This window comes from Elephas maximus, chromosome 7 (genome assembly GCF_024166365.1).
Source record: "Elephas maximus indicus isolate mEleMax1 chromosome 7, mEleMax1 primary haplotype, whole genome shotgun sequence".
Classification (NCBI taxonomy): domain Eukaryota; kingdom Metazoa; phylum Chordata; class Mammalia; order Proboscidea; family Elephantidae; genus Elephas; species Elephas maximus.
Window position 1 is genome coordinate 24,839,164 of NC_064825.1, and position 27,797 is coordinate 24,866,960.

At 40.5% G+C, this 27,797-nt stretch overlaps 1 protein-coding gene across 2 annotated transcripts in view; it reads left to right on the forward strand.

The window, feature by feature from the left end:
• Positions 1 to 16,600, forward strand: part of MAML2 (mastermind like transcriptional coactivator 2) — a 397,090-nt gene extending 380,490 nt beyond the window's left edge. For both annotated transcript variants that reach the window (XM_049889484.1, XM_049889485.1), the window contains one exon: positions 12,822 to 16,600. In XM_049889484.1, coding sequence (XP_049745441.1) covers positions 12,822 to 13,834 — 1,013 coding nt within the window. In that variant the 3' untranslated portion in view covers positions 13,835 to 16,600. The remainder of the gene's footprint in view (positions 1 to 12,821) is intronic.
• Positions 16,601 to 27,797: the final 11,197 nt, after the last annotated feature.

Below are 27,797 nucleotides of genomic sequence, written 5' to 3' on the forward strand. Positions count from 1 at the left end.
TAGACAGAGTCACATTTTTAACTTATAGAAAGTCCAGTTTTATTTGTTTCCATCTTTTGGTACATCTCCCCAAGGTGTCCCCTTCAAACAAAATAGTCCAGTCACCAAGAAGAAATTGAAAATCAAATTAAGTCTTTATGAAGCCTGTCAAAAGCACCCAGTGTGGATTCCATTTAAAATAGATAGCAAAACTTCTTAATAACTCTCTCTATATAAAATAGCTCTCCCCCCTCCTGCCCCCAAATCTCTCTCCTTATCCCTTCTGAACTCCAAAGGAACCTCTCCCAAACCTAACGTCTGCTACTCCTGTCTTCTCCTATTCAGGATCTATACAACTCTTTTCTGTTCCGAGCTGCCTAGGCATTTTCCATGTAAATATAGCTTATTCTTTTGAGTTTCCCAAATTCTGCATTTTACTTATCTTTTTCTGACCAGGAAGCCACAAAGATTCTCTTTAGAGGAGAGGATGTGAATATTCTGCTTACTAATATGCTCTGGTCCTATTAAGCATAGCTTCAACATATTGTTCTAATTTATTGCACCCCTTCAAATGCACCAGATGGTCTCTTTCCATGAAAATTAGAAATGTGACATATGTATTCCACTCCCTAAAATTAACTCTGCCCCAAGATAAGGGCAACAATGGGATTATCTGTTTGATTCTGTCCTCAAAGAGGTTGAAAGACAAGATAGGGTTTGTTTTGAACATGGCTTCTTATACTATGGCCTATGAGTGGTCTTTGAGCAAGCTGGGTGCCCTCTAAAATATTATACAAAATTCAAGGTGGATATTTGGAGTTTTCTTTTTCCACTCACATAAAAGAATCCCAGAGATAGGAGTCTAGGGCTGGTTTGGCGGCTGTACAATGCTATCAAAGATACAGGCTTCCTCTGCTTTTCTGCTGCACCATCCTTAGCATGTGGCTTCCATCCTAAGGGTTGGCTTATGGCCACTACATTGTCAGCCTTCACATCCATATTCCAGGTAGGATGAAGAAAGAAGGTAAAAGGTGAAAGAGTCTCACAGATGAATCAGACTTCCTTTATAAAGCAGTTTTCTTGGATTTTCCACCTAACAACTTGATTTCTTGACTTCTGCTTCCATGTGTGTTGATTGTGGATCCAAGTAAAACAAAATCCTCAACAACTTCAATATTTTCTCTCTTTATCATGATGTTGCTTATTGGCCCAGTTGTGAGGAGTTTCGTTGTCTTTACATTGAGGTATAATCCATACTGAAGGTTGTAGTTCTCATTTAAGTGAAGAGGACTTGAAGCAATTACTGATGAAATCAAAGACTACAACCATATACCTTTAGCCAGAATTTATTTATATGGCTTCTGTTATGGATTGAATTGTGTCCCCCAAAAATGTGTATCAATTTGGCTAGACCATGATTCCTAGTATTGTGTGACTGTCCACCATTTTGTCATCCGATGTGATTTCCCATTTTGTCATCCGATGTGATTTCCCAATGTGTTGTAGATCCTACGTCTACGATGTTAATGAGGCAGGATTAGAGGGAGTTATGTTAATGAAGCAGGATTCAATCTACAAGATTAGATTGTATCTTGAGTCAATCTCTTTTGAGATATAAAACAGAAAATCTATCAGAGAGGAGAGGGACCTCTTACCACCACGACAGAAATGCCGGGAGCAAAGCTCATCCTTTGGACGTGGGGTCCCAGCATTGAGAAGCTACTAGACTAGGGAAAGATTGACGACAAGGACCTTCCCCCAGAGCCAACAAAGAAAGCCTTCCCCTAGAGCTGGTGCTCTGGATTTGGACTTCTATCTCCTAAACTGTGTGTCTCAGTCATCTAGTGCTACTATAACAGAAATACCACAAGTGGATGGCTTTAACAAAGAGAAATTTATTTCTTCACAGTGAAGTAGGCTAAAAGCCCAAATTCAGGGCATCAGCTCCAGGGCAAGGCTTTCTCCTTCTGTGGACCTTCGTATCCATCTTCGCCCGGACTAGGAGCTTCTCCACACAGGGACCCCAGGTGCAAAGGACGAGCTCTGCTCCTGGCACTGTTTTCTTGGTGGTATGAGGTCCCCCAACTCTCTGCTTGCTTCCCTTTCCTTTTATCTCTTGTAAGATGAAAGGCGGTGCAGGCCACACTCCAGGGAAACTCCCTGTATGTTGGATCAGGGATGTGACCAGAGCAAATGTGTTAAGTCCCACCCTAATCCTCTTTAACCACAGGCAGAGATATGATTTATAACACAAAGGAAAATCACAAAATGGAGGACAACCACACAATACTGGGGATCATGGCCTAACCAGCTTGACACATATTTTAGGGGGGACACAATTCAATCCACTACACTGTGAGGAATAAATTTCTGTTTGTTAGAGCCCTCCACTTGGGTATTTCTGTTATAGCAGCAGTAGATAACTAAGACAGCTTCCCACCAGCAAGGAAGTTTGGGAAAAAAAATTTTTTTTTTTCTTTCCAGCTAGGCACATTGCTACAAAATTAAGTTTCTGTTTCTAAAGAAGTCAGGGAGGATGGTTATTGGGTAGGCAGTGAGCAGTCTCTCCCATAGTGCATAAAGGGCATTATCCTAAGGGAGGGGTTGGTAGCATCCAACTGCTGACCCGCAGATGGGTAAGAATCACTGCTCTAGAGCGTTTTATTTCCCGTATCTTTTGAGAAGAAAAAAAAGTTAACACAGTCTTATCTTTTTTTTTTTATTTATTTTAATCTTGGCATAATGATAATCACCTTGCCCAGATGTTAATATTTGAAATAATGTGTGAAAAGCATCTGGAATAGTTTCTACCACATATTAGGAGCTTTTTTTTTTTTTGGTTTGTTTTAAATAATGCTTTATTGTGTTTTAGGTGAAAGTTTATACAACAAATTAGATTTCCATTTAACAACTTTTGTACAAATTGTTCTGTGACATTGTTTACATTTTCACAATGTGTCACCATTCTTGTTATTTCCATTCTGTTTGTTGTTTCCATTAGTCTCGCTTCTCTGCCCCTCCGTACCTTCTCATCTTTGCTTTAGGGTAAATGTTGACTATTTGGTCTCCTATAGTTGATTACTTAAGGGAGCACAGTACTCATGGGTGATATTGCTTATCTTACAAGCTAATCTTTTTTTTTTTTAATTAACTTTTATTGAGCTTCAAGGGAACGTTTACAAATCAGGTCAGTCTGTCACATATAAGTTAATATACATCTTACTCCTTACTCCCACTTGCTCTCCCTCTAATGAGTCAGCCCTTCCAGTCTCTCCTTTCGTGAAAACTTTGGCAGCCTCCAACTCTCTCTATCTTCCCATCCCCCCTCCAGACAGGAGATGTCAACACAGTCTCAAGTGTCCACCTGATATAATTAGCTCACTCTTCATCAGCATCTCTCTCCCACCCACTGTCCAGTCCCTTTCATATCTGATGAATTGTCTTCGGGGATGGTTCCCGTCCTGTGCCAACAGAAGGTTTGGGGAACATGACCGCCGGGATTCCTCTAGTCACATCCAGACCATTAAGTATGGTCTTTTTATGAGAATTTGGGATCTGCATCCCACTTATCTCCTGCTCCCTCAGGAGTTCTCTATTGTGCTCCCTGTGAGGGCAGTCATCGATTGTGGCTGGGCACCAACTAGTTCTTCTGTTCTCAGGATAATGTAGGTCTCTGGTTCATGTGGCCCTCTCTGTCTCTTGGGCTCTTAGTTGTCGTGTGACCTTGGTGTTCTTCATTCTCCTTTGCTCCAGGTGGGTTGAGACTAGTTGATGCATCTTAGATGGCCGCTTGTTAGCTTTTAAGACCCCAGACGCCACATTTCAAAGTGGGATGCAGAATGTTTTCATAATAGAATTATTTTGCCAATTGACTTAGAAGTCCCCTTAAACCATGGTTCCCAAACCCCCGCCCTTGCTCCGCTGACCTTTGAAGTATTCAGTTTATCCCAGAAGCTTCTTTGCTTTTGGTCCAGTCCAGTCCAGTTGAGCTGACCTTCCATGTATTGAGTGTTGTCCTTCCCTTCACCTAAAGCAGTTCTTTTCAGCTAATTAATCAGTAAAAAAAACCTCTCCCTCCCTCCCTCCCTCCCCACCTCGTAACCACAAAAGTATGTGTTCTTCTCAGTTTATACTATTTCTCAAGATCTTATAGTAGTGGTCTTATACAATATTTGTCCTTTTGCTTCTGACTGATTTCGCTCAGCATGATGCCTTCCAGGTTCCTCCATGTTATGAAATGTTTCAGAGATTTGTCACTGTTCTTTATCGATGCGTAGTATTCCATTGTGTGAATATACCACAATTTATTTACCCATTCATCCGTTGACGGACACCTTGGTTGCTTCCAGCTTTTTGCTATTGTAAACAGAGCTGCAATAAACATGGGTGTGCATATATCTGTTTGTGTGAAGGCCCTTGTTTCTCTAGGGTATATTCCGAGGAGTGGGATTTCTGGGTTGTATGGTAGTTCTATTTCTAACTGTTTAAGAAAATGCCAGATAGATTTCCAAAGTGGTTGTACCATTTGACATTCCCACCAGCAGTGTATAAGAGTTCCAATCTCTCCGCAGCCTCTCCAACATTTATTATTTTGTGTTTTTTGGATTAATGCCAGCCTTGTTGGAGTGAGATGGAATCTCATCGTAGTTTTAATCTGCATTTCTCTAATGGCTAATGATCGAGAGCATTTTCTCATGTATCTTTTAGCTGCCTGAATATCTTCTTTAGTGAAGTATGTGTTCATCTCCTTTGCCCACTTCTTGATTGGGTTGTTTGTCTTTTTGTGGTTGTGTTTTGACAGAATCATATAGATTTTAGAGATCAGGCGCTGGTCGGAGATGTCATAGCTGAAAATTCTTTCCCAGTCTGTAGGTGGTCTTTTTACTCTTTTGGTGAAGTCTTTAGATGAGCATAGGTGTTTGATTTTTAGGAGCTCCCAGTTATCGGGTTTCTCTTGATCATTTTTGGTAATGTTTTGTATTCTGTTTATGCCTTGTATTAGGGCTCCTAGGGTTGTCCCTATTTTTTCTTCCATGATTTTTATCGTTTTAGTCTTTATGTTTAGGTCTTTGATCCACTTGGAGTTAGTTTTTGTGCATGGTGTGAGGTATGGGTCCTGTTTCATTTTTTTGCAAATGGATATCCAGTTATGCCAGCACCATTTGTTAAAAAGACTATCTTTTCCCCAATTAACTGACACTGGGCCTTTGTCAAATATCGACTGCTCATACGTGGATGGATTTATATCTGGGTTCTCAATTCTGTTCCATTGGTCTATGTGCCTGTTGTTGTACCAGTACCAGGCTGTTTTGACTACTGTGGCTGTATAATAGCTTCTGAAATCAGGTAGGGTGAGGCCTCCCACTTTCTTCTTCTTTTTCAGTAATGCTTTACTTATCCGAGGCTTCTTTCCCTTCCATATGAAATTGGTGATTTGTTTCTCTATCACCTTAAAAAATGACATTGGAATTTGGATCGGAAGTGCACTGTATGTATAGATGGCTTTTGGTAGAATAGACATTTTTACTATGTTAAGTCTTCCTATCCGTGAGCAAGGTATGTTTTTCCACTTAAGTATGTCCTTTTTAATTTCTTGTAGTAGAGCTTTGTAGTTTTTTTTTGTATGGGTCTTTTATATCCTTGGTAAGATTTATTCCTAAGTATTTTATCTTCTTGGGGGCTACTGTGAATGGTATTGATTTGGTTATTTCCTCTTCGGTGTTCTTTTTGTTGATGTAGAGGAATCCAAGTGATTTTTGTATGTTTATTTTATAACCTGAGACTCTGCCAAACTCTTCTATTAGTTTCAGTAGTTTTCTGGAGGATTCCTTAGGGTTTTCTGTGTATAAGATCATGTCATCTGCAAGTAGAGATAATTTTACTTCCTCCTTTCCAATCCGGATGCCTTTTATTTCTTTGTCTAGCCTAATTGCCCCGGCTAGGACTTCTAGCACGATGCTGAATAAGAGCGGTGATAAAGGGCATCCTTGTCTGGTTCCTGTTCTCAAGGGAAATGCTTTCAGGTTCTCTCCATTTAGAGTGATGTTGGCTGTTGGCTTTGCATAGATGCCCTTTATTATGTTGAGGAATTTTCCTTCAATTCCTACTTTGGTGAGAGTTTTTATCGTAAATGGGTGTTGGACTTTGTCAAATGCCTTTTCTGCATCAATTGATAAGATCATGTGGTTTTTGTCTTTTGTTTTATTTATGTGGTGGATTACATTAATGGTTTTTCTCATATTAAACCAGCCTTGCATACCTGGTATAAATCCCACTTGATCGTGGCGAATTATTTTTTTGATATGTTGTTGAATTCTATTGGCTAGAATTTTGTTGAGGATTTTTGCATCTATGTTCATGAGGGATATAGGTCTATAATTTTCTTTTTTTGTAATGTCTTTACCTGGTTTTGGTATCAGTGAGATGGTAGCTTCATAGAATGAGTTGGGTAGTATTCCGTCATTTTCTATGTTTTGAAATACCTTTAGTAGTGGTGTTAACTCTTCTCTGAGAGTTTGGTAGAACTCTGCAGTGAAGCCATCCGGACCAGGGCTTTTTTTTTGTTGGGAGTTTTTTGATTACCGTTTCAATCTCTTTTTTTGTTATGGGTCTATTTAGTTGTTCTACTTCTGAATGTGTTAGTTTAGGTAGGTATTGTTTTTCCAGGAATTCATCCATTTCTTCTAGGTTTGCAAATTTGTTAGAGTACAATTTTTCATAATAATCTGATATGATTCTTTTAATTTCATTTGGGTCTGTTGTGATGTGGCCCTTCTCATTTCTTATTCGGGTTATTTGTTTCCTTTCCTGTATTTCTTTAGTCAGTCTAGCCAATGGTTTATCAATTTTGTTAATTTTTTCAAAGAACCAGCTTTTGGCTTTGTTAATTCTTTTAATTGTTTTTCTGTTCTCTAATTCATTTAGTTCAGCTCTAATATTCATTATTTGTTTTCTTCTGGTGCCTGATGGATTCTTTTGTTGCTCACTTTCTATTTGTTCAAGTTGTAGGGACAGTTCTCCGATTTTGGCTCTTTCTTCTTTTTGTATGTGTGCATTTATCGATATAAATTGGCCTCTGAGCACTGCTTTTGCTGTGTCCCAGAGGTTTTGATAGGAAGTATTTTCATTCTTGTTGCATTCGATGAATTTCCTTATTCCCTCCTTGATGTCTTCTATAACCCAGTCTTTTTTCAGGAGGGTATTGTTCAGTTTCCAAGTATTTGATTTCTTTTCCCTAGTTTTTCTGTTATTGATTTCTAGTTTTATTGCCTTGTGGTCTGAGAAGATGCTTTGTAATATTTTCATGTTTTGGATTCTGCAAAAGTTTGTTTTATGACCTAATATGTGGTCTATCCTAGAGAATGTTCCATGTGCGCTAGAAAAAAAAAAAGTATACTTTGCAGCAGTTGGGTGGAGAGTTCTGTATAAGTCAATGAGGTCAAGTTGGTTGATTGTTGTGAGTAGGTCTTCCGTGTCTCTATTGAGCTTTTTACTGGATGTCCTGTCCTTCTCCAAAAGTGGTATGTTGAAGTCTCCTACTATAATTGTGGAGGTGTCTATCTCACTTTTCAGTTCTGTTAAAATTTGATTTATTTTTCTTGCAGCCCTGTCATTGGGTGCATAAATATTTAATATGGTTATGTCTTCCTGATCGATTGTCCCTTTTATCATTATATAGTGTCCTTCTTTATCCTTTGTGGTGGATTTAAGTCTGAAGTCTATTTTGTCAGAAATTAATATTGCTACTGCTCTTCTTTTTTGCTTATTGTTTGCTTGATATATTTTTTTCCATCCTTTGAGTTTTAGTTTGTTTGTGTCTCTAAGTCTAAGGTGTGTCTCTTGTAGGCAGCATATAGACGGATCGTGTTTCTTTATCCAGTCCGAGACTCTCTGTCTCTTTATTGGTGCATTTCGTCCATTTACATTCAGCGTAATTATAGATAAATAAGTGTTTAGTGTTGTCATTTTGATACCTTTTTATGTGTGTTGTTGACAATTTCATTTTTCCACATACTTTTTTGTGCTGAGACATTTTTCTTAGTAAATTGTGAGAGCCTCATTTTCGTAGTATTTGACTTTATGTTTGTTGAGTCATTACGTTTTTCTTGGCTTTTATCTTGAGTTATGGAGTTGTTATACCTCTTTGTGGTTACCTTATTATTTACCCCTATTTTTTTAAGTAAAAACCTAACTTGTATTGTTCTATATCGCCTTGTATCACTCTCCATATGGCAGTTCTATGCCTCCTGTATTTAGTCCCTCTTTTTGATTATTGTGATCTTTTACATATTGACTTCAGTGATTCCCTGTTATGAGCATTTTTTTTTTAATTAATCTTAATTTGTTTTTGTGATTTCCCTATTTGAGTTGATATCAGGATGTTCTGTTTTGTGACCTTGTGTTGTGCTGGTATCTGATGTTATTGGTTTTCTGACCAAACAATATCCTTCAGTATTTCTTGTAGCTTTGGTTTGGTTTTTGCAAATTCTCTAAACTTGTGTTTATCTGTAAATATCTTAATTTCGCCTTCATATTTCAGAGAGAGTTTTGCTGGATATATGATCCTTGGCTGGAAGTTTTTCTCCTTCAGTGCTCTGTATATGTCGTCCCATTCCCTTCTTGCCTGCATGGTTTCTGCTGAGTAGTCTGAACTTATTGATTCTCCCTTGAAGGAAACCTTTCTTTTCTCCCTGGCTGCTTTTAAAATTTTCTCTTTATCTTTGGTTTTGGTGAGTTTGATGATAATATGTCTTGGTGTTTTTCTTTTTGGATCAATCTTAAATGGGGTTCGATGAGCATCTTGGATAGATATCCTTTCGTCTTTCATGATGTCAGGGAAGTTTTGTGTCCGGAGTTCTTCAACTATTTTCTCTGTGTTTTCTGTCCTCCCTCCCTGTTCTGGGACTCCAATCACATGCAAGTTATCCTTCTTGATAGAGTCCCACATGATTCTTAGGGTTTCTTCATTTTTTTTAATTCTTTCATCCGATTTTTTTTCAGCTGTGTTGGTATTAATTCCCTGGTCCTCCAGATGTCCCAGTCTGCATTCTAATTGCTCGAGTCTGCTCCTCTGACTTCCTATTGCGTTGTCTAATTCTTTAATTTTACTGTTAATCTTTTGGATTTCTACATGCTGTTTTTTTAGTCTCTCTATGGATTCTTGCAACTAATTAATTTTTCCACTATGTTCTTGAATAATCTTTTTGAGTTCTTCAACTGTTTTATCAGTGTGTTCCTTGGCTTTTTCTGCAGTTTGCCTTATTTTGTTTCTGATGTCTTGAAGCATTCTGTAAATTAGTTTTTTATATTCTGTGTCTGATAATTCCAGAATTGTATCTTTATTTGGGAAAGATTTTAATTCTTTCGTTTGGGGGGTTGTAGAAGCTGTCATGGTCTGCTTCTTTATGTGGTTTGATATGGACTGCTGTCTCTGAGCCATCACTGGGAAACTAGTTTTTCCAGAAAATCCGCTAAAAAAAAATGCAGTCAGATCCCTTTCAGAACTGCCTTTGGATTATTACCACCACCTTGTTCCCTGTAAGGATGAAAGTCTGAGATTTGGATCATATATGCTTGGCTGTAGCTGGTTCTGTGTTTTTAGTCCAATTAGGGGTGGATTTTTGGTCCCTGGGTTTTTTGTGTTTCCGTCTCTCAGGCTGGAAGAGTGGGTTAGGAAAAGACCAAAAGAAAAAAAGGGGGGGGGGGAAGCAAAGCCGCTGCGGAGCCAGAGCCGTTCGCCCTCTGGCTCAGGAAATTCCAATGTTAATGAAGCCGCCTGGGGAGGGTGGGGGAGGGATCAGAGAGATAGGAGAGTAGCACCTCAGAATATAGCCAGAGTTGCTTGTCTTGCTCGGAATGACTATTTTATCTGAGATTCCCGAGGGGCGTGTCGCCTGTGTGTGCTGGCTGTGTGGAGATTGCCCCCGGGGATCTGGCCCACTGAAGCCGCGGTCGGATCCTCCGCTGCCAGTCCAACGTCCAGCGTCAAGGCTCCCCTGCTGGGACGGTACACTCCCGACTCCAAAATCAGTCGCTGCCTCCTGGGGACTTCTCGTCCTGCCAGCCGCACCGCAGCGCCGTCCCCGAGAACCGGCTGGGCCCCCTCCTGGGGTTAGTTCAGGGGAATGGAGCAGCTCCCCCTGCTTGTGCCATGAGAGCACCCAGTCAAATGCCCGGCAGCAAGATTCCCCGGCTGGGACTCTGCTCTCCCAGCTCCAAAATCGGTCGCTGCCTCCCGGGGACTTCTCGTCCCACCCGCCGCGTCATTGCGCCCCTCCCGCAGACCGGCTGGGCCCCCTCCCGGGGTTAGTTCAGGGGAGTGGAGCAGCTCCCCGTGCTTGTGCCATGACAGCGCCCAGTCAAAAGCCCGGCGGCAAGATTCCCCAGCTGGGACGCTGCTCTCCCAGCTCCAAGACCAGTCACTGCCTCCCAGGGACTTCTCCCACCGGCTGCGTAGCCACGCCACCCGCGTGGACCAGCTGGGCCCCCTCCCGGGGTGAGTTCAGGGGGGTAGGGCTGCACCCCTTGTTTGCACCGTCAGCTCCCCTGGGCCCTGCCCTAAATTGGGCGCCAAAGGTTACCTGACTGGGACACTGGCTCCAGACTCTGAAAACAATCACTGCTTCCCCGTATTTGTTCATTTTCAGTCTCTAAATCTGTGTTTATTGTTCAGGGTTTGTAGATTGTTATGTATGTGATCGATTCACTTGTTTTTCCGAGTCTTTGTTGCAAGAGGGATCCTAGGTAGCGTCTACCTACTCCGCCATCTTGGCCCCCACTCCCAAGCTAATCTTATTATTTGGCTGGAAGGTGACTCTGGAAGTGGCTTCAGTTTTAAGTTCAAAGGGTTAAAAAAAAAATAAAAAACCAAACCCAGTGCCATCAAGTCGATTCTGACTCATAGCGAGCTGATAGGACAGAGTAGAACTGCCCCATAGAGTTTCCAAGGAGCGCCTGGTGGATTCCAACTGCCGTCCCTTTGGTTAGCAGCCGTAGCACTTAACCACTACGCCACCGGGGTTTCATTCAAAGGGTTAGGAGCTTCTAAATGGTAAGTATGATTATTATTTTGTGATCTCTATGGAAATTCTTTCTATTCTGGTTGCTTAAAATTTCCCCTCTTAAGCCTTCTTAAGGCATATTGCTGAAATATAGGGCACCTAGAGGGGATGATTTTTAAAACATTTTGTAATACAAATTCCCATCTCATAAAACCTTCAGATACAAAGGTGATGTTGCTTAACCTCATTCGTAGTGTGTACACTCTCAGTTAATGTTCAATTATCTCCTACCTTGCTTTGATCCCTCTTCATCACTTACTGACCACTACATGGTGGAAGGCACTGTGCTAAGCCTGGAAATACACGGTGATACAAGAGAGTGTTCCTGCCTTCAAGGGGCAAGTAGTCTAGTTGGATATCTATAAATAGCAAAGCTAACACATTCATTTGGCCTTCAGTCTTTCAGGTTGAATACCATGCTCAGTATCCTCAAGCAACAAGCAATAGCCTAAGGTTTTGATCGCAGTCATATTTCCTCCCCACACTGCTATTGGGGTATTCATGTGTGTGTGTTGTTCCCTGTCTTTCAGTATCTCTTATTCTCTGGGCCTCCCTGCCGCTCTGAAGGGAGAGTATTTTAAAGGAGTATCTTTCTCCCAGTTTTATGTTTGCTTCAATCTCTCATTCATTCAATAAATATCAATTGAATAGCTACTTTGTGCCATGCGCTTTCTAGACTCCGGGGAGATGACAGTGAACAAAACAGGCACAGATTCCTGCCTCACCTAGCAGGCATTTTCTCTCTTTCTTTCTGGCACTCCATTTTTGCCTTTCAAGATGTTTTTCCTCAGTAACTTTAACCTCCTGAAGTCAGAAAGATTTCAGTGGGTTAATTAATAATTATCTGGTATGTAGAGTCTCCCTATTCAGCAGCCTGTGGCTCAGGCAGTAGTCCCACATTCAATCAGTTGACAGGCATCAGAGTAATTGGGAGACATTTGGAGGCTACATGGATTGCCCAGTACAAAAGCTAAGTGGTAACTGAAAGCTTCAAAAGAGCAAATGCTGCTGAAGAGCGGAGATTGGAATATAATGGGAAGTTTAATGGAGGAGCTTGGGCCTTAGTGAGCCTTGAAGACATATCAGAGTCAGTAAGGTAAGAAGGGCATCATAGAGCAATGCATGAGCAAATGTCACTGTAGTGTGTTGGGTAACAATGCAACAATGACTACACCTCCTGTAGCAGAGAATTTTCTTTATGGCAAAAGTCACTAGAACAAGGATTACATTGAATTTCAGACTATAGATATGGAATTTATTCTTTGGACACTCATGGAAATGTCTTACATGGGGATGATGCAGAGGAAGAATGGGCATGATTTTCAAGGCCATGGGTTAGGAATATTACTCTAGTAGCCATGTATTATTCATCCACACTTTCTTATTTGGACCCTGGTGTAATCAATCACAAGGATTATATGACAGCTAGCTGATCAAAGGAATAGCCTTTGGTCTTGGGACAAAATAAAATTAATTCAAAATGAAAGATTGACTATCACCTCCCCTTGGTGACTCTAGAGCAGAAGAAAATAAAACTCATTAAATATAAGCATTCTATCTTCTTAATGTGTAAACTCTTGACCAGTGGGTGACCTAGGGTGATACTTCCTCCAAAAGCAGTAGCAACTTATCTTATTCCTTTTATATAATATGTTGTAAAGATTATTTCTCCTTGTTTGTTTTTACACCTGAAAGTGGTTTCAGAGTTGAAAAGTTATTGCAAATTGCTTTAAAAGAGGACATAACCTACTGTTATAAACTAATTCTCCTCCTTTCTTTCAGGTGGCTCAGCAACAGGGAGTTTAAACTCTAATCAGGCTTTGGCAAACCCAGTTTCAACACATAGCATTTTAACTCCAAATCCCAGCCTCCTGTCTACTTCCCATGCGACAAGAATGCCATTGTTATCCACATCAATTCAGAATATAGGAATGTATGGAAACCTTCCTTGTAACCAGCCTGGCACATACAATGTCACTTCAGGAATGAATCAGTTGACCCAACAGAGAAACCCCAACCAACTGATAGCAAATCAGAACAACCCTCTGATGCCACGGCCACCTACCTTAGGGCCAAGTAATAATAACAATGTGGCCACTTTTGGAGCTGCATCTGTTGGCAATTCTCAACAATTAAGACCAAGCTTAACCCACGGCATAACAAGCATGTCAGCACAGAGAACATCAAATGTAATGATCACACCCAACACAACAGCACCAAACTGGGCCTCTCAAGAAGCAACAACCAAACAGCAGGAAGCCCTGAAGTCCACAGGAGTCCGCTTCCCAACAGGTACACCTGCAGCCTTTACTCCAAACCAGTCATTGCAACAGGCCGTAGGTAGCCAGCAATTTTCCCAGAGGGCAGTGGCTCCTAGCCAGTTAACACCAGCAGTGCAAATGAGACCCATGAACCAAATGAGCCAAACGTTAAATGGACAGACCATGGGTCCGCTCAGAGGTCTGAATCTCAGACCCAATCAACTAAACACACAGATTTTGCCTAATATGAACCAGTCGGGAACAGGGTTGAATCAGTCGAGAACAGGCTTAAGCCAGCCACCATCCCTGACACCCAGCAATTTTCCTCCATCCAACCCAAGCTCCAGGGCCTTTCAAGGAACTGACCATAGCAGTGACTTAGCTTTTGACTTCCTCAGCCAACAGACTGATAACATGGGCCCTGCCCTCAACAGTGATGCTGATTTCATTGATTCTTTATTGAAGACAGAGCCTGGTAATGATGACTGGATGAAAGACATCAATCTTGATGAAATCTTGGGAAACAACTCCTGAAGGAGAAAGGGAGACAATTCACAAACTCCAAGCACTAAAAGGCAGTATTTTACGAGGACTCTGTAAAGGCTGAACTGCTGACTTTTAGTTGGACTATGTGAAGATGCAATGGCTCAAAATAGAAAACAAAAAGTAATTGTGGTGGTGAATGTTTTGGTCCACATGCTTGTTTTATATCTCAAACCTGAAAGTAAAACATTGGGATCACTTTCCCCTGTCTAAACTCCAGGGTACAGTATCCAATTTATCCAAACAGAACTGTGTGTTGATCTGTAATTAATTTTGTAAAATAGACTTCCCAAGCTCCTTTTCTCCCTGAAAGAAAAAGTAATAGAACTTACAACTTGTTTAAACCTCCTGCCATGTGGAGATACTAGTTCCAACCAACAAGCAACAAATTCCTTAACTTGCTCTAATAGATACGAGTGCAGTTTAATCTTGCCACACTTTTTTAAAATTTAATTTTCCTAAAGCTTCCAAGGTAGATTGACATGTTATAGGTTTGTTGGTAATAACCAAACAGTATCCTAAGTAAGGGAGTGATGGAGAGACTAGAAAGCATAAGTAGATTATAGAATTTCTACCTTAGATCTATCCCTTACTCTTTCAGTTTTCCCATACCTCCCATACTTCAGAGGGAATCTATGACTGGTGATAAAAACAAGAATATAGAGCTGTGCAACATTATTTGGGCTTCTACAACCAATTTCTGAGTCCGTTCCAAAGTTTTAGATACAGCCAAGACCTGTCCTAATCATACTAAAATGTTGGTGGACACCTGTATGCATCAGATTTCACTATTGTTTTTGAGAAAATAACTCCACTGGGCATTGCTATAAAGGAGATTTATTCAGCTTATACAAATAACCTGGGATGTTGCTTGTTGTTATGATGCCTGCTGGAGATTACAATTGGGCCTTTTTTTCCATCCTACTTATTTTGATAAGCAGAGCCTGATTTTGAAGAAAGGAGGTTTAGAGACCAAAATTGACACTGGAGATAAGAAGCAAAAGGCCAGGACCAGTGGTGGGTGTGAGAACAAATCTATTTCATAGGGTTTGGAGGAAAGCATAATTGAGAGGGAAAATAAACTGTCCCTCTTTGGACATATTATTTGGGTAAATAGCTAAATAGAACGTGGTCTGTAAGTAACAGTCTATTCAGTCTTCTGTCCCTGATGCGATGAATCATTGCCCGATGCAAGATGGACCCTTCGCCTCCAGGTTTTCTTCCTAAGGGGTGAGGGCGGGATCAATGAAAGTAGAGAGTTTGTTGAGTCATTTAACCTCAGTGCCCACATACAGAGCAGCTGTAAAATGGGTAACACATGTCCTGATTTGGGGTGGATGCAGAATATCATCATCATTTTCCCAATTACAGAGAGCAAAGGTTATCTTCAGCCTTTTGAGTTATATGCTCACATAGTCAAACATCAAATGTAATTTAACTGAAGCTGTTTAATAAACAAGTTTTTAAATATCTGTTCAAATAAGAACACATTTTGAAAGTTCTGCAAAGCCCTCTTCCACTCTTTAAAAGGTCTAGAAGTACTCTCCTTCTTTTACACAACATCAACATCGCTGGCCCAGAATCTTTTCTGTGCTAAGTTGTAAATATAAATAAATTACTTGTTTTGTAAACTTTTGTAAAGAATATTTTGGTAGAAATACTTAAAACATATTCTTTGGGTTATATTTATACATATGTGAAATAAATATACTATCAGAAGGTTATATTTTATACAAAAAGTAAATTGTTACCTTTTGTATGCTAATATACAAATTTTGTATAATATGATGGTTTATTTTTAGCTCTACACTTAAACCACAGGTGGCCGAGTGGGAACTTTTGAAAACTATCAAGAGGCTTATTAAACAAATTTATATTCTGAAACCTCAGTAAGAAAGCATTCCAGGTTTCAATCCTTTCTTTTTTTTTTTGCTCTCAAATTCTTTTTTAAACCCATATAGTTCTTGTGTCTTGTTTGATTATTCTGCTGTGCACATTATATTGGTCCCTGTTGCATGTGGTCTACTGTGTGTTTTCCCATTTTATAAAACAGTGTTTCCCCATGCAAAAAGAAAGAAAAAGTGATGTATATATGAGCACCTTTATTTTATGGCTCCCCCATGTTACTGTATATATCTGCCAGCACTTCCCAGTTACACTCTTGTGATCCAGCTTATTTTTTATCCTAACATAAATAGTATGTTTTGTAGTAGCTATCAAATTTAAGAGAGATAAAGCAATCAGAATGTTTGGAATTTCTTCTATCTTAATGTGAATTTCATAATTAATGTCTATTTATTCAGCTATTCATTAAAATACAGGATTCTTTGGAAAAATGGTGTAGTCTATAGTTTCTCTTTGTTGGCAGCCTATCACCAAAGATGATGTAATTTTCCTGAAAGCTGAGATAATGACAATTTGATAGACATATTTAGCCAAAGCCTTAGGATTTACAACTTAAGAGCTATTGGAATACAATCTCCCACTTATAGAAATACCAGACTACTTAATTGTTGGCATTGTTTATCATCCTGACATATTACGCAGGAGACAGAAGTAATTTTTCTTTTTCTTTTTTTTTAAATTCAAAGACTAGAAAGCAATTAAAGCAAATAATTCGTCCTTGGCGTCATTTTAAGCCCAGTGAAGATAAATAGCTGCTTTAAGTGAATGCACTAATATTACTTGCGTTACTGTAACTGTACCCATGACTATAAAGATTTCAACTTGTAAAACGTATTTTGTATTGTGTGTAATTCCATGTGTTAAAAAAAATAGTTTTAAAAAAACTCAGGAGTGGTTCTCTATGTGAAATCACACTTTCAGTTACCAACAATATTATTGCTACATCACAGAATGTTCTGAGAACTACTAACATTAATGGGTACTTCACAGCGAATTTCCTCTCTGGGAAACTTCTAACGTCAGTGAAATGCTGACTTTTTTCGTTTTAGCTTTCTTCAGTTCAGTTAAAAAGTTTGTATTAAGATCCTATATGCACAGCACCTACTAAACACTGGGGAAACTCTACCTAATTAGGAGGTACTGTGGGCATTTGCCTGGCTGAGACCAGGCTGAGTGAACACAGGGCCACGTAAACACAGCCTGACTCAACATAGTTACACGGTTCTTGGGAATCCAGGAGGTTGAGAGAAAGATGGGCCTTTGCAAGGGGCAAGGGGATCCATTCTAACCAAATTCTCCAGCACCAATATCTAAATATGTTGCTTGCTGGTGTTCCACTGTACCCTTCTCCTCTGCCAAAAAACTGTGTGACATTATCTTTTTTATTACTGTTACTAGTAGAGCAGTAATAAAACTGACATTTTATATAGCCCTTGTCCAATGAGTCTGCAGGGTTAGATAATGAACAAAACCAACATCAATAAAGAATAAATTACATATAAATTAAGAAAGAGACGTGTAATTCTCACATAGCCTATGAACCCCAGTATGTACCCACAAAAGGAGGTCTGAGAGAGAAAATGAGAGAGTACAAGTGAATGCAAAAGAGAGAAAACAGCTTCTTTTTGCTCTCTGGTTGCCAAAGACAGTTCAAGTGCTTAAACTTTTTACCCATTATTTCCATTTTCTGTCTCTGTACCTGTGTTTCCACACCCAAAAATAAGAGTTTAGGGCTTGATTATCTCTATATTCTTTTCCAGCTCTACAAGTCTATGATTGCTTTTTTCCCAAAATTAAGTGAAAAGTTTCCTAAAAACACTCAATAGCATCATTTTTAAAACAAAGAAATCACAGGTCACTCACCCTTTTGAAAGCGTCCAGATTTTCAGTTCATTTTATTTAACAAAGCAGCCACCTCTTTTAAAATTAATTCATAAGAAAACAATATTTCATCATAAAGTCTGTAGACAAAAAGACAGTATACAGGTAGGAGCCTGCTGACTAAATACAAATCAAGGTCTAATGATGAAAAGCTGGAATGTGATATTAAATTGTCTTTTTCCTGTGAAATTACAGAATTTCATAAAGCAAATATTCTTTGACTAGATTGAAGAAAACCAATACTTCAAGTAGTGCACAAAGTTGGGTATATTTTAATGATGTTTTCTGTGTTGCAAATATACTTCCCAAGTTCCTATAATAGACAAGGTACGATAGTGCCCTAGCATCAACTTTATTGACAACAATTACATTACTAAAGTACTGTATCTTTAAAGGAAACCCTAGTGCCATAGTGGTTAAGAGCTACTGCTGATGATAAAAGGTCAGCAGTTCAGAACCACCAAGTGCTCCTTGGAATCCCTATGGGGCAGTTCTACTTTGTCCTGCATGGTTGCTAGGAGTTGGAATTGACTCGATGACAAGGGGTTTGGTTTGGTTTTTGGTTGGTATCTTTAAAATTCAATGCTGTTGTGCCCTGGCCTGCATGCAGCAATATTATAACAATGTTCTTAGTTTTTTTTTAAAATAAATAGGATTTGAAGTTTCCTTTTTTTTCTAAATTTAAGTCATCTTTACCTCCAAGATTTGCATAAATACATTCAGTGGTAGAATTATTGCCTTTCATGTGGGAGGCAAGGGTTCAATTCTTGGCCAATATACTTCATCACAGCCACCACCCATTTGCCAGTGGAGGCTTGCTTGTTACTATGATGCTGAACAGGTTCTGGTAGAACTTCCAGACTAAGACTAGAAAGAAAGGGCTGGCAATCTATATCCAGAAATCAGCCGATGAAAACCCTATCAATCACAATGGTCCAATCTGCAGCTGATTGTGGGGATGGTGCAGGAGCGGGCAGTATTTTGTTCCATTGTGCATGGAGTCACCACAAGTCAGGGACAGTTCAACAACAGCTAACATCAACATAGATGCTTCTTATACTTAGGGTTCTTTCAGAAAAAAGGAGGGAGGGAAGTTAGGAGAAAGAAAGACAGAATAATATAGAGAAGGATCTACATAAATATGTAGAAGCCTCTTACAGGGTTCTGTTAGCCAAAGGGAGGGAAGGAGTAAGAGGGGAAGAAGGCAGGAAAGAAAACACATCTAATATGCTTAAAGGAAGGAGTTAACTGGTTAACATAACTAAAAATTCTAGGACATAGTTCTGTGTTTCGGCACAGCAGAATCCACCAGCTCAACAATATTACCAGTTTTCTGTTTATCGCCTTGGCTTCCTTTTGTCCTGACTTCATCCTCAGGCATCCCTTTCTCTCATGGTGCTTAGGGGGTTGCTCAAAGCTCCAAACTTACATCCACACAACTTCAAATGCAACGTAAAACAATAGTGAATGTCTCCCTTTAAAAAATCTAACTTTGCTTCTCATAGGTTTTAATTAGGGCATGTGCCCATCTCTGAACCATCACTTTAGTAGGAAGGTGCAGTCTTCTGATTGACCAGGCCTAAGTCAAATACCTATATCTGGAGGAAGAGGTGGTGTTAATACCACCCAAACCATATGGAATGAGAGCAGAAAACAGGTGATTTTCCAAAAGAAAATCAGGTTGTTATTGTAAAAAGAAAAAAAAAAAAAGGAAATAGATGTAAAATAAAACCACAAATGTCTATTCCAGTACCCCCCTCTTGGGAGGGGGGAAGCTGCTTGTTTTCACAAACATTATTTTTCCCATTATCTTCAACTTCAAAATCTCACTAATAACTCAAAGCACACTCATCTCCTCTCCATGTTGAGGCAATCCAAATCTCACCTACTTACTGCATCCACCTCATAGTCTAGCACACCTGCGTGAAGTAAGCTCTTTTCTGCCAGATCAAGGTGGACCAGCAACCTAAGCCCAAAAGATGTTTGTCTACCCCCAAGTACCCAATATGTATTAAAATTGTGGAGAGAGAACAGGCTAATGGTAATGAACAGCTCCATTTGGAAAAGAATTTGACATGTATAGATTATCCTTCAAAACAATAGTGAAGACTAGTTTGCCTCCAAGCAATTCGAATTGGGAGAAGGGAGACATTAAAACATCCCCTCTTTCCCCATAATGGAACCCTGGTGGTGTAATGGTTAAGAGCTTGGCTGCCAACCAAAAGGTCATGAGTTCCAACCACAAGACACTCCTTGGAAACCCTGTGGGGGCAGTTCTACTCTGTCCTTACAGGGTTGCTATGAGGCAGAATCGACTTGATGGCAGTGGGTTTGGTTTCAGTTTTTTTTTTCTCCATAATACATACCAGCTGTATTTTATGAGGAGAATAAGTTTCCCCTTCCTCAAAAACTAAAAGGAGCATATTATTTTAGGTCTGAGCCCAGGGGATCAAACTTCTCTCAAGTACCAATCATATCTCCTGCTGTAATTTATATCTCTCTCAGTGTGCACTATCTTTAGGTTGGGGCTGAGAATTAAACTTTTCTAAAAACATCAAACATCAGCTGATTTCTAATCAGGGAAAGAAAAGCCACTTTAAGTATTCTAAGTATCAGACAGACTTCAATGCAAGGAATTGTTTAAATAGGTGATGGACAGGCTGGGAAGCCAAATAGGGGATGATGAGGCCTTGCAGAGATGAGCAAGTGGCAAGAAAGTCACTACCACTCCTAGGATGGAAGGACAAAAAAACAAGGGGACAGGATCACTAAGCAGATGCTGCAACATTTGGCTGGCCTGTCTGGTAAAAACCAGACCCAGTGAGGAGAGTCACCTGCTGATGGAAGTGCCACTCAAAGCAGAGAGGGCAGAGAAAGAATACATGTCTTTCCTCCTGTCTTCTTTCACTCTCCAAGCAATGCCTCTCATTGACTGAACTCAGCTGGAGTTAGCTCACCCAGAAACCTGTAGAACACAGGCTAGAGGAGTTAGAACCTGTGCATTACAGATCAGAGCAGAAAAGCACAAGGGATGGATCTTCCGATAAACAGGTCCAGTTCTAACACATTGTCTAAAGTTGGGTTCTCAAAAGGAGCAAAACCAGTCAAACATATATAAAAAAAGATTTAATTCAAGGAAATGGATCATGCAGTTGTGGAGGCTAGCAAGTCCCAAAAATCTGTGAGTTGGACATCAGGCTGGAGGCTTCTCCTGACTCACGTGTTACAGGGGCTGAAGAACCCAAAATCAGCAGGTCAGATGGCAGACTGCAAACTCATGGGGCTGCAGGAGCTGGCGAATCCCAAAATCTGCAGGTCAGGCAGCAGGCTGCTGGCTCATGTCTCAAGAACTGGAGGTGAGATGATGATAAGTTTGATGCAGGATCTAGAGCAAGTGAGAAACAGAGAGCCTAGCTGGAGCATCCATTTATATACTGGACGTAGGCCACACCCCAAGGAAACTCCCTTTTCAACTGATTGGCTGCTCATAGCAGATCTCATCATGGAGGTGATTACATTATATTACATTATGGAAAAGGATTCAGTCCAATGTCTGCCAAACCACTGAGAGTCATGGCCTAGCCAAGTTGACAGATAACATTAACCATCACACACACTGTCTGTGTTCATTTTCTAGGGCTGCCATAACAAATTACCACAAACTGGGTAGCTTAAAACAACAGCAATTAATTCTCTCACAGTACAGGAGGTCTGACATCCAAAATCGAGATGTCAGCAGGGTTGGTTCCTTCTAGAGGTTCTAAAGGGAAAAACTATGCCATGCCTCTCTCAGCTTTTGGTGGTTGCCAGCAATTCTTGCTGTTCCTTTTGGACACATCACTCCAATCTCTGCCTCCATCTTCACATCGTCTCTGTGTGTCCTTTTCTGTCTCTTGTAAGAACACTTTCATTTAATTTAGGGCCCACCCTAATCTAGTATTGTCTTAGCTTGGGTTCCCCAAAGAAGTAAAATCAATAAAGCATATAAGTATATATATGGAAAGATTTATATCAAGGAAATGGTTCACAGGGTTGTACAGGCCAGAACTCCCCAAGTCCGTGTGTCAGAATAGAGGCTTCTCCTAATACACATAGCTACAGGTGCTGGTGAACCCAAGATGAGCAGGTTAGAGAGCAGAACTCTTGCTCACAGGCTACAGAGATGGACAAATCCCAAGATTGGCAGGAAAGACCACAGGTAAGCTGCTAGCTCAAGTCCCAGAACCAGAGGTCAGACAAACAGGATCCAGCTGCAGGATCCAGAATGAGCAAAAGCCCATGAGTCTTTCCAGAATATCCACTTATATTCCATGCAGGCCACATGCCCAAGGAAACTCTGTTTCAACTGACTGGCTACTCACAGTAGATCCAATCATGGAGGTAATCACATTACTTCAAATCTCATCATGGTACTGATCACAACATCATGCAACTGCCAGACCACTGAGAATCATGGCCCAGCCAAGCTGACACACAACCTTAACCATCAAAATTATTATTTCATCTCAATCCTTACCTTAATTACATCTGTAAAGACTCTATTTCCAGTAAGGGCACATTCTTAGGTTCCAGGTGGACATGAATTTTGGGGGGACATGATTCAACCCACTACAACCTTCCTTGCATGCCTTTAGATTACTGGATTCTCAGCAAATTGGATTGCTGACCTAGACTAAAAAGCATGTTTCTTAGCAAAGCTTGATTTCCTTCCTTCTCTGCTTTCAGGTACACTAACTTTAATCTAAATTTCTCTTTATCATAGAACAATGTCAGTTAGGAAACTATTCAGTTGCAAGAATTTGCAAACCCAGCTAATGGTGGCTTAAACAGAGAACCAAAACACCAAACTAGTTGCTGTCAAGTCGATTCTGACTCATAGCAATCCCATGTGTTGCAGTAGAACTGCACTCCATAGAGTTTGCAAGGCTGTGACTTTTGGAGGCAAATCACTAGGCTTTTCTTCCAAGGTGCCTCTAGGTAGGTTCAAACTGCCAACCTTCCAGTTAATAGTCAAGTGCTTAACCATTTGCACTGCCCACAAACTCCAAATCCCCACCTGCTTCTATCGAAGATAGCTTCCGAGGCTACCCACTTTATAGTAGTAGATTTGCGTAGCGCATTTCTTAGTATTCTTGTGCATTGTGATAGTCAATATTTATTTGCTTTTAAATGAGAAGAGCAACAATTGATGTGGACTGTGATGCTTCAGGGTTTTACCAGAAGTCCCACGTATATCTCCCAAATGTTATATTCTGATTTAATGCCTTTAAAGTTTCATCATGATTTTGTTGTTCTACAATATGTAGATGATTTGCTGGGGTGCTGCAACTCTTGGGAGGTTTGTCTTCAAGGTAGCATTTTACTCTTACACCATCTACCACAAAGCCTCAAAGGGAAAGCTGCAATTTGCTTTACCTTCAGTAAAATATCTGGGTCATGTAATTTCAGATAAAGGAATCTCAATAGACTCTAAAAGAAGCTATTTTAGCTTTCTCGCCCCAGCTACAAAAAACCAGCTTAGAAGATTGTTAGGTCTCTGTGGTTATTGTCAGACTTGGATCTCAAACTTTTCCTTAATGGCACAGACTCTTTATTGTTATTTAAAGGGCTCAACCCCTGATCCTTTCCAGCGGTATGAAGAAGGGTTATAAGCTAAAAAAAAATTAAAAGTTTTATTGACTATGCCTGCCTTGGGTTTTCTTAATTATAAGTTGGAGTTTTCCCTGTACCTTACTGAGACAGCTGGTAATGCATTGGAAGTCCTTACCCAAAGCCATGGAGGGCAACAGTGCCCTGCTGGGTATTATAGCCTCCAGATGCATCCCGTAGTCCATGGATATCCACCCTGCCTTCAGGCCATGGCAGCCACTGCTAGATTTGTAGAAGCCATTTCAGATATAAACCCATTGCTGTCGAGTTGATTCTGACTCGTAACAGCCCTATAGGACAGAGTAGAACTGTCCCATTGAGTTTCCAAGGAGTGCCTGGTGAATTCAAACTGCCAAACTTTTGGTTAGCAGCCATAGCTCTTAACCACTACACCACCAGGGTTTCTGCTTCAGATGTAGTCTTGGGAAATTTTCTTGATTTTAATTCAGTTCCTGGAATATTGCATTCTGCTTTAACTCAACATTTCTGCCAGTCAAATAACCTCCTATGAAATGCTTTTACTGGCAACCACAAATACTGGATTACACACGGGGAATTATTTGAACCCTGCTTTTTTTTACCCTATTGCCACTTCCTCAGAAAGATGGAAGAGTTCATCAGGGCTGTCTTAACTTGACTGACCAATCATTGACTCCTAGATAAGACCTCCCCTACGTGTCTGTCAGTTTGTCATACTGTGGGGGCTTGTGTGTTGCTGTGATGCTGGAAGCTATGCCACCGGTATTCAGATAACAGCAGGGTTACCCATGGAGGACAGGTTTCAGCTGAGCTTCCAGACTAAGACAGACTAGGAAGAAGGGCCTGGCAGTCTATTTCTGAAAATCATTAGCCAGTGAAAACCTTATGAATAGCAGCGGAACATTGTCTGATATAGTGCTGGAAGATGAGCCCCCCAGGTTGGAAGGCACTCAAAAGATGACTGGAGAAGAGCTGCCTCCTCAAAGTAGAGCTGACCTTAATGACATGGTTGGAGTAAAGCTTTTGGGACCTTCGTTTGCTGATGTGACATGACTCAAAATGAGAAGAAACAGCTGCAAACATCCATTAATAGTCAGAACCTGGAATACGCGAAGTATGAATCTAGGAAAATTGGAAATCACCAAAAATGAAATGGAACGGATAAACATCAATATCCTAGGCATTAGTGAGCTGAAATAGACTGGTATTGGCCATTTTGAATCAGATAATCGTATAGTCTACTATGCTAGGAATGACAACTTGAAGAGGAATGGTGTTGCATTCATCATCAAAAAGAACGTTTCAAGATCTATCCTGAAGTACAACGCTGTCAGTGATAGGATAATATCCATACGCCTACAAGGAAGACCAATAAAAGTGACTATTATTCAAATTTATGCACCAACCACTAGGGCCAAAGATGAAGAAATAGAAGATTTTTATCAGCTGCTGCAGTCTGAAATTGATCAAACATGCAATCAAGATGCATTGACAATTACTGACTATTGGAATGCAAAAGTTGGAAACAAAGAAGAAGGACCAGTATTTGGAAAATATGGCCTTGGTGATAGAAACAATGCCAGAGATCAAATGATAGAATTTTGCAAGACCAACAACTTCTTCATTGCAAATACCTTCTTTCACCAGCATAAACGGCAACTATACACATGGACCTCACCAGATGGAACACACAGAAATCAAATTGGCTACATCTGTGGAAAGAGACAATGGAAAAGCTCAATATCATCAGTCAGAACAAGGCCAGGGGCCAAATGTGGAACAGACCATCAATTGCTCCTATGCAAGTTCAAGTTGAAACTGAAGAAAATCAGAGCAATTCCACGAGAGCCAAAATATGACCTTGAGTATATCCCACCTGAATTTAGAGACCATCTCAAGAATAGATTTGACGCATCGAACACTAATGACCGAAGACCAGACGAGTTGTGGAATGAGATCAAGGACATCATCCGTGAAGAAAGCAAGAGGTCACTGAAAAGACAGGAAAGAAAGAAAAGACCAAGATGGATGTCAGAAAAGACTCTGAAACTTGCTCTTGAGTGTCGAACAGCTAAAGCTAAAGGAAGAATTGATGAAGGAAAAGAACTGGACAGAAGATTTCAAAGGGCATCTCGAGAAGACAAAGTAAAGTATTATAATGACATGTGCAAAGAGCTGGAGACGGAAAATCAAAAAGGAAGAATATGCTCGGCGTTTCTCAAGCTGAAAGAACTGAAGAAAAAATTCAAGCCTCGAGTTGCAAGAGTGAAGGATTCCACAGGGAAAATATTAAACGATGCAGGAAGCATCAAAAGAAGATGGAAGGACTACACAGAGTCATTATACCAAAAAGAATTAGTCGATATTCAACCATTTCAAGAGGTGGCATATGATCATGAACCGATGGTGCTGAAGGAAGAAGACCAAGCTGCTCTGAAGGCATTGGCGAAAAACAAGCTCCAGGAATTGATGGAATATCGATTGAGATGTTTCAACAAACACACGCAGCGCTGGATGTGCTCACTTGTCTATGCCAAGAAATATGGAAGACAGCTTCCTAGCCAACTGACTGGAAGAGATCCATATTTATGCCTATTCCCAGACCGAATGTGGAAATTATAGAACAATATCATTAATATCACACGCAAGCAAAATTTTGCTGAAGATCATTCAAAAACGGCTGCAGCAGTATATCGACAGGGAACTGCCAGAAATTCAGGCTGGATTCAGAAGAGGACGTGGAACCAGGGATATCATTGCTGATGTCAGATGGATCCTGGCTGAAAGCAGAGAATACCAGAAGGATGTTTACCTGTGTTTTATTGAACATGCAAAGGCATTCGACTGTGCGCATCATAACAAACTATGGATAACACTGCGGAGAATGGGAATTCCAGAACACTTACTTGTGCTCATGAGGAACCTTTACATAGATCAAGAGGCAGTTGTTCAGACAGAACAAGGGGATACTGATTGGTTTAAAGTCAGGAAAGGTGTGCGTCGGGGTTGTATTCTTTCACCACACCTATTTAATCTGTATGCTGAACAAATAATCAAAGAAGTTGGACTATTTGAAGAAAAACAGGGCATCAGGATTGGAGGAAGACTCATTAACAGCCTGCATTATGCAGATGAGACAACCTTGCTTGCTGAAAGTGAAGAGGACTTGAAGCACTTACTAATGAAGATCAAAGACCACAGCCTTCAGTATGGATTGCACCTCAACATAAAGAAAACAAAAATCCTCACAACTGGACCAAAGAGCAACACCATGATAAACGGAGAAAAGACTGAAGTTGTCAAGGATTTCATTTTACTTGGATCCACAATCAACAGCCATGGAAGCAGCAGTCAAGAAATCAAAAGACGCATTGCATTGGGTAAATCTGCTGCAAAGGACCTCTTCAAAGCGTTGAAGAGCAAAGATGTCACCTTGAAGACTAAGGTGTCCCTGACCCAAATCATGGTATTTTCAGTCACTTCATATGCATGGGAAAGCTAGACAATGAATAAGGGAGATCGAAGAAGAGTTGACACCTTTGAATTGTGGAGTTGGCAAAGAATATTGAATATACCATGGACTGCCAAAAAAACGAACAAATCTGTCTTGGAAGATGTGCGGCCAAAATGCTCCTTGGAGGCAAGGTGGAGAGACTGCGTCTTACGTACTTTGGACATGTTGTCAGGAGGGATCAGTCCCCGGAGAAAGACATCATGCTTGGCAGAGTACAGGGTCCGCAGAAAAGAGGAAGACCTTCGATGAGGTGGATTGACACAGTGGCTGCAACAATGAGCTCAAGCATAACAACGATTGTAAGGATGGCGCAGGACCGGGCAGAGTTTCGTTCTGTTGTGCATAGGGTCGCTATGAGTCGGAACTGACTCGTCGGCACCTACCAACAGCATAACAACAACAGATAAGACCTATAGGAAACCCTTCTCTCCAGCCTGTCAATGGTTCTTTTTGTTTATGGTTCTTATTTGAAACCAGATCTAATTCTCAATTCCAGGCGGGATACACTGTAACCACATCCACCAAGGTACTGGTAAGTGGCATCCTTTCAGAGGTTACCTCAGCCCAGGAGGCTGAGTTGATTGCACTCACCAGGACTTGCAAGCTGGCTTCTGGAGATTCTGTAACAATATATTTGGATTTGAGGTATGGTTTTTGGGTTGCACATGATTTCAGGTTTTTTTTTTTTTATGGAAGCAGAGGGGGTTCCTTGCTTCTTCTGGAACTCAGATTAAGAATGGATTATTAATTGCTGACCTCCTGGAGACTCTCTTGCTTCCCTCAGCGATTGCTGTATTTAAGATACAGGCCCATCAGCCAAAGAAGGGACACCTCACTGAGGAAATAAAAGAAAATGCCTTAACCAATGGTGCAACAAAACATGCCACTGCCTGGCAGCCCCATTCAGCAGATGGATGTCACTATGAAAGAAATTATGAAAAGGAGTGGCCAGAGGAAGGAAAGGTAAGGCCAAACCTGCTACTGAAGTACCCAAAAGTTTACAGCACATAAGGTCGGGCCTAGCCT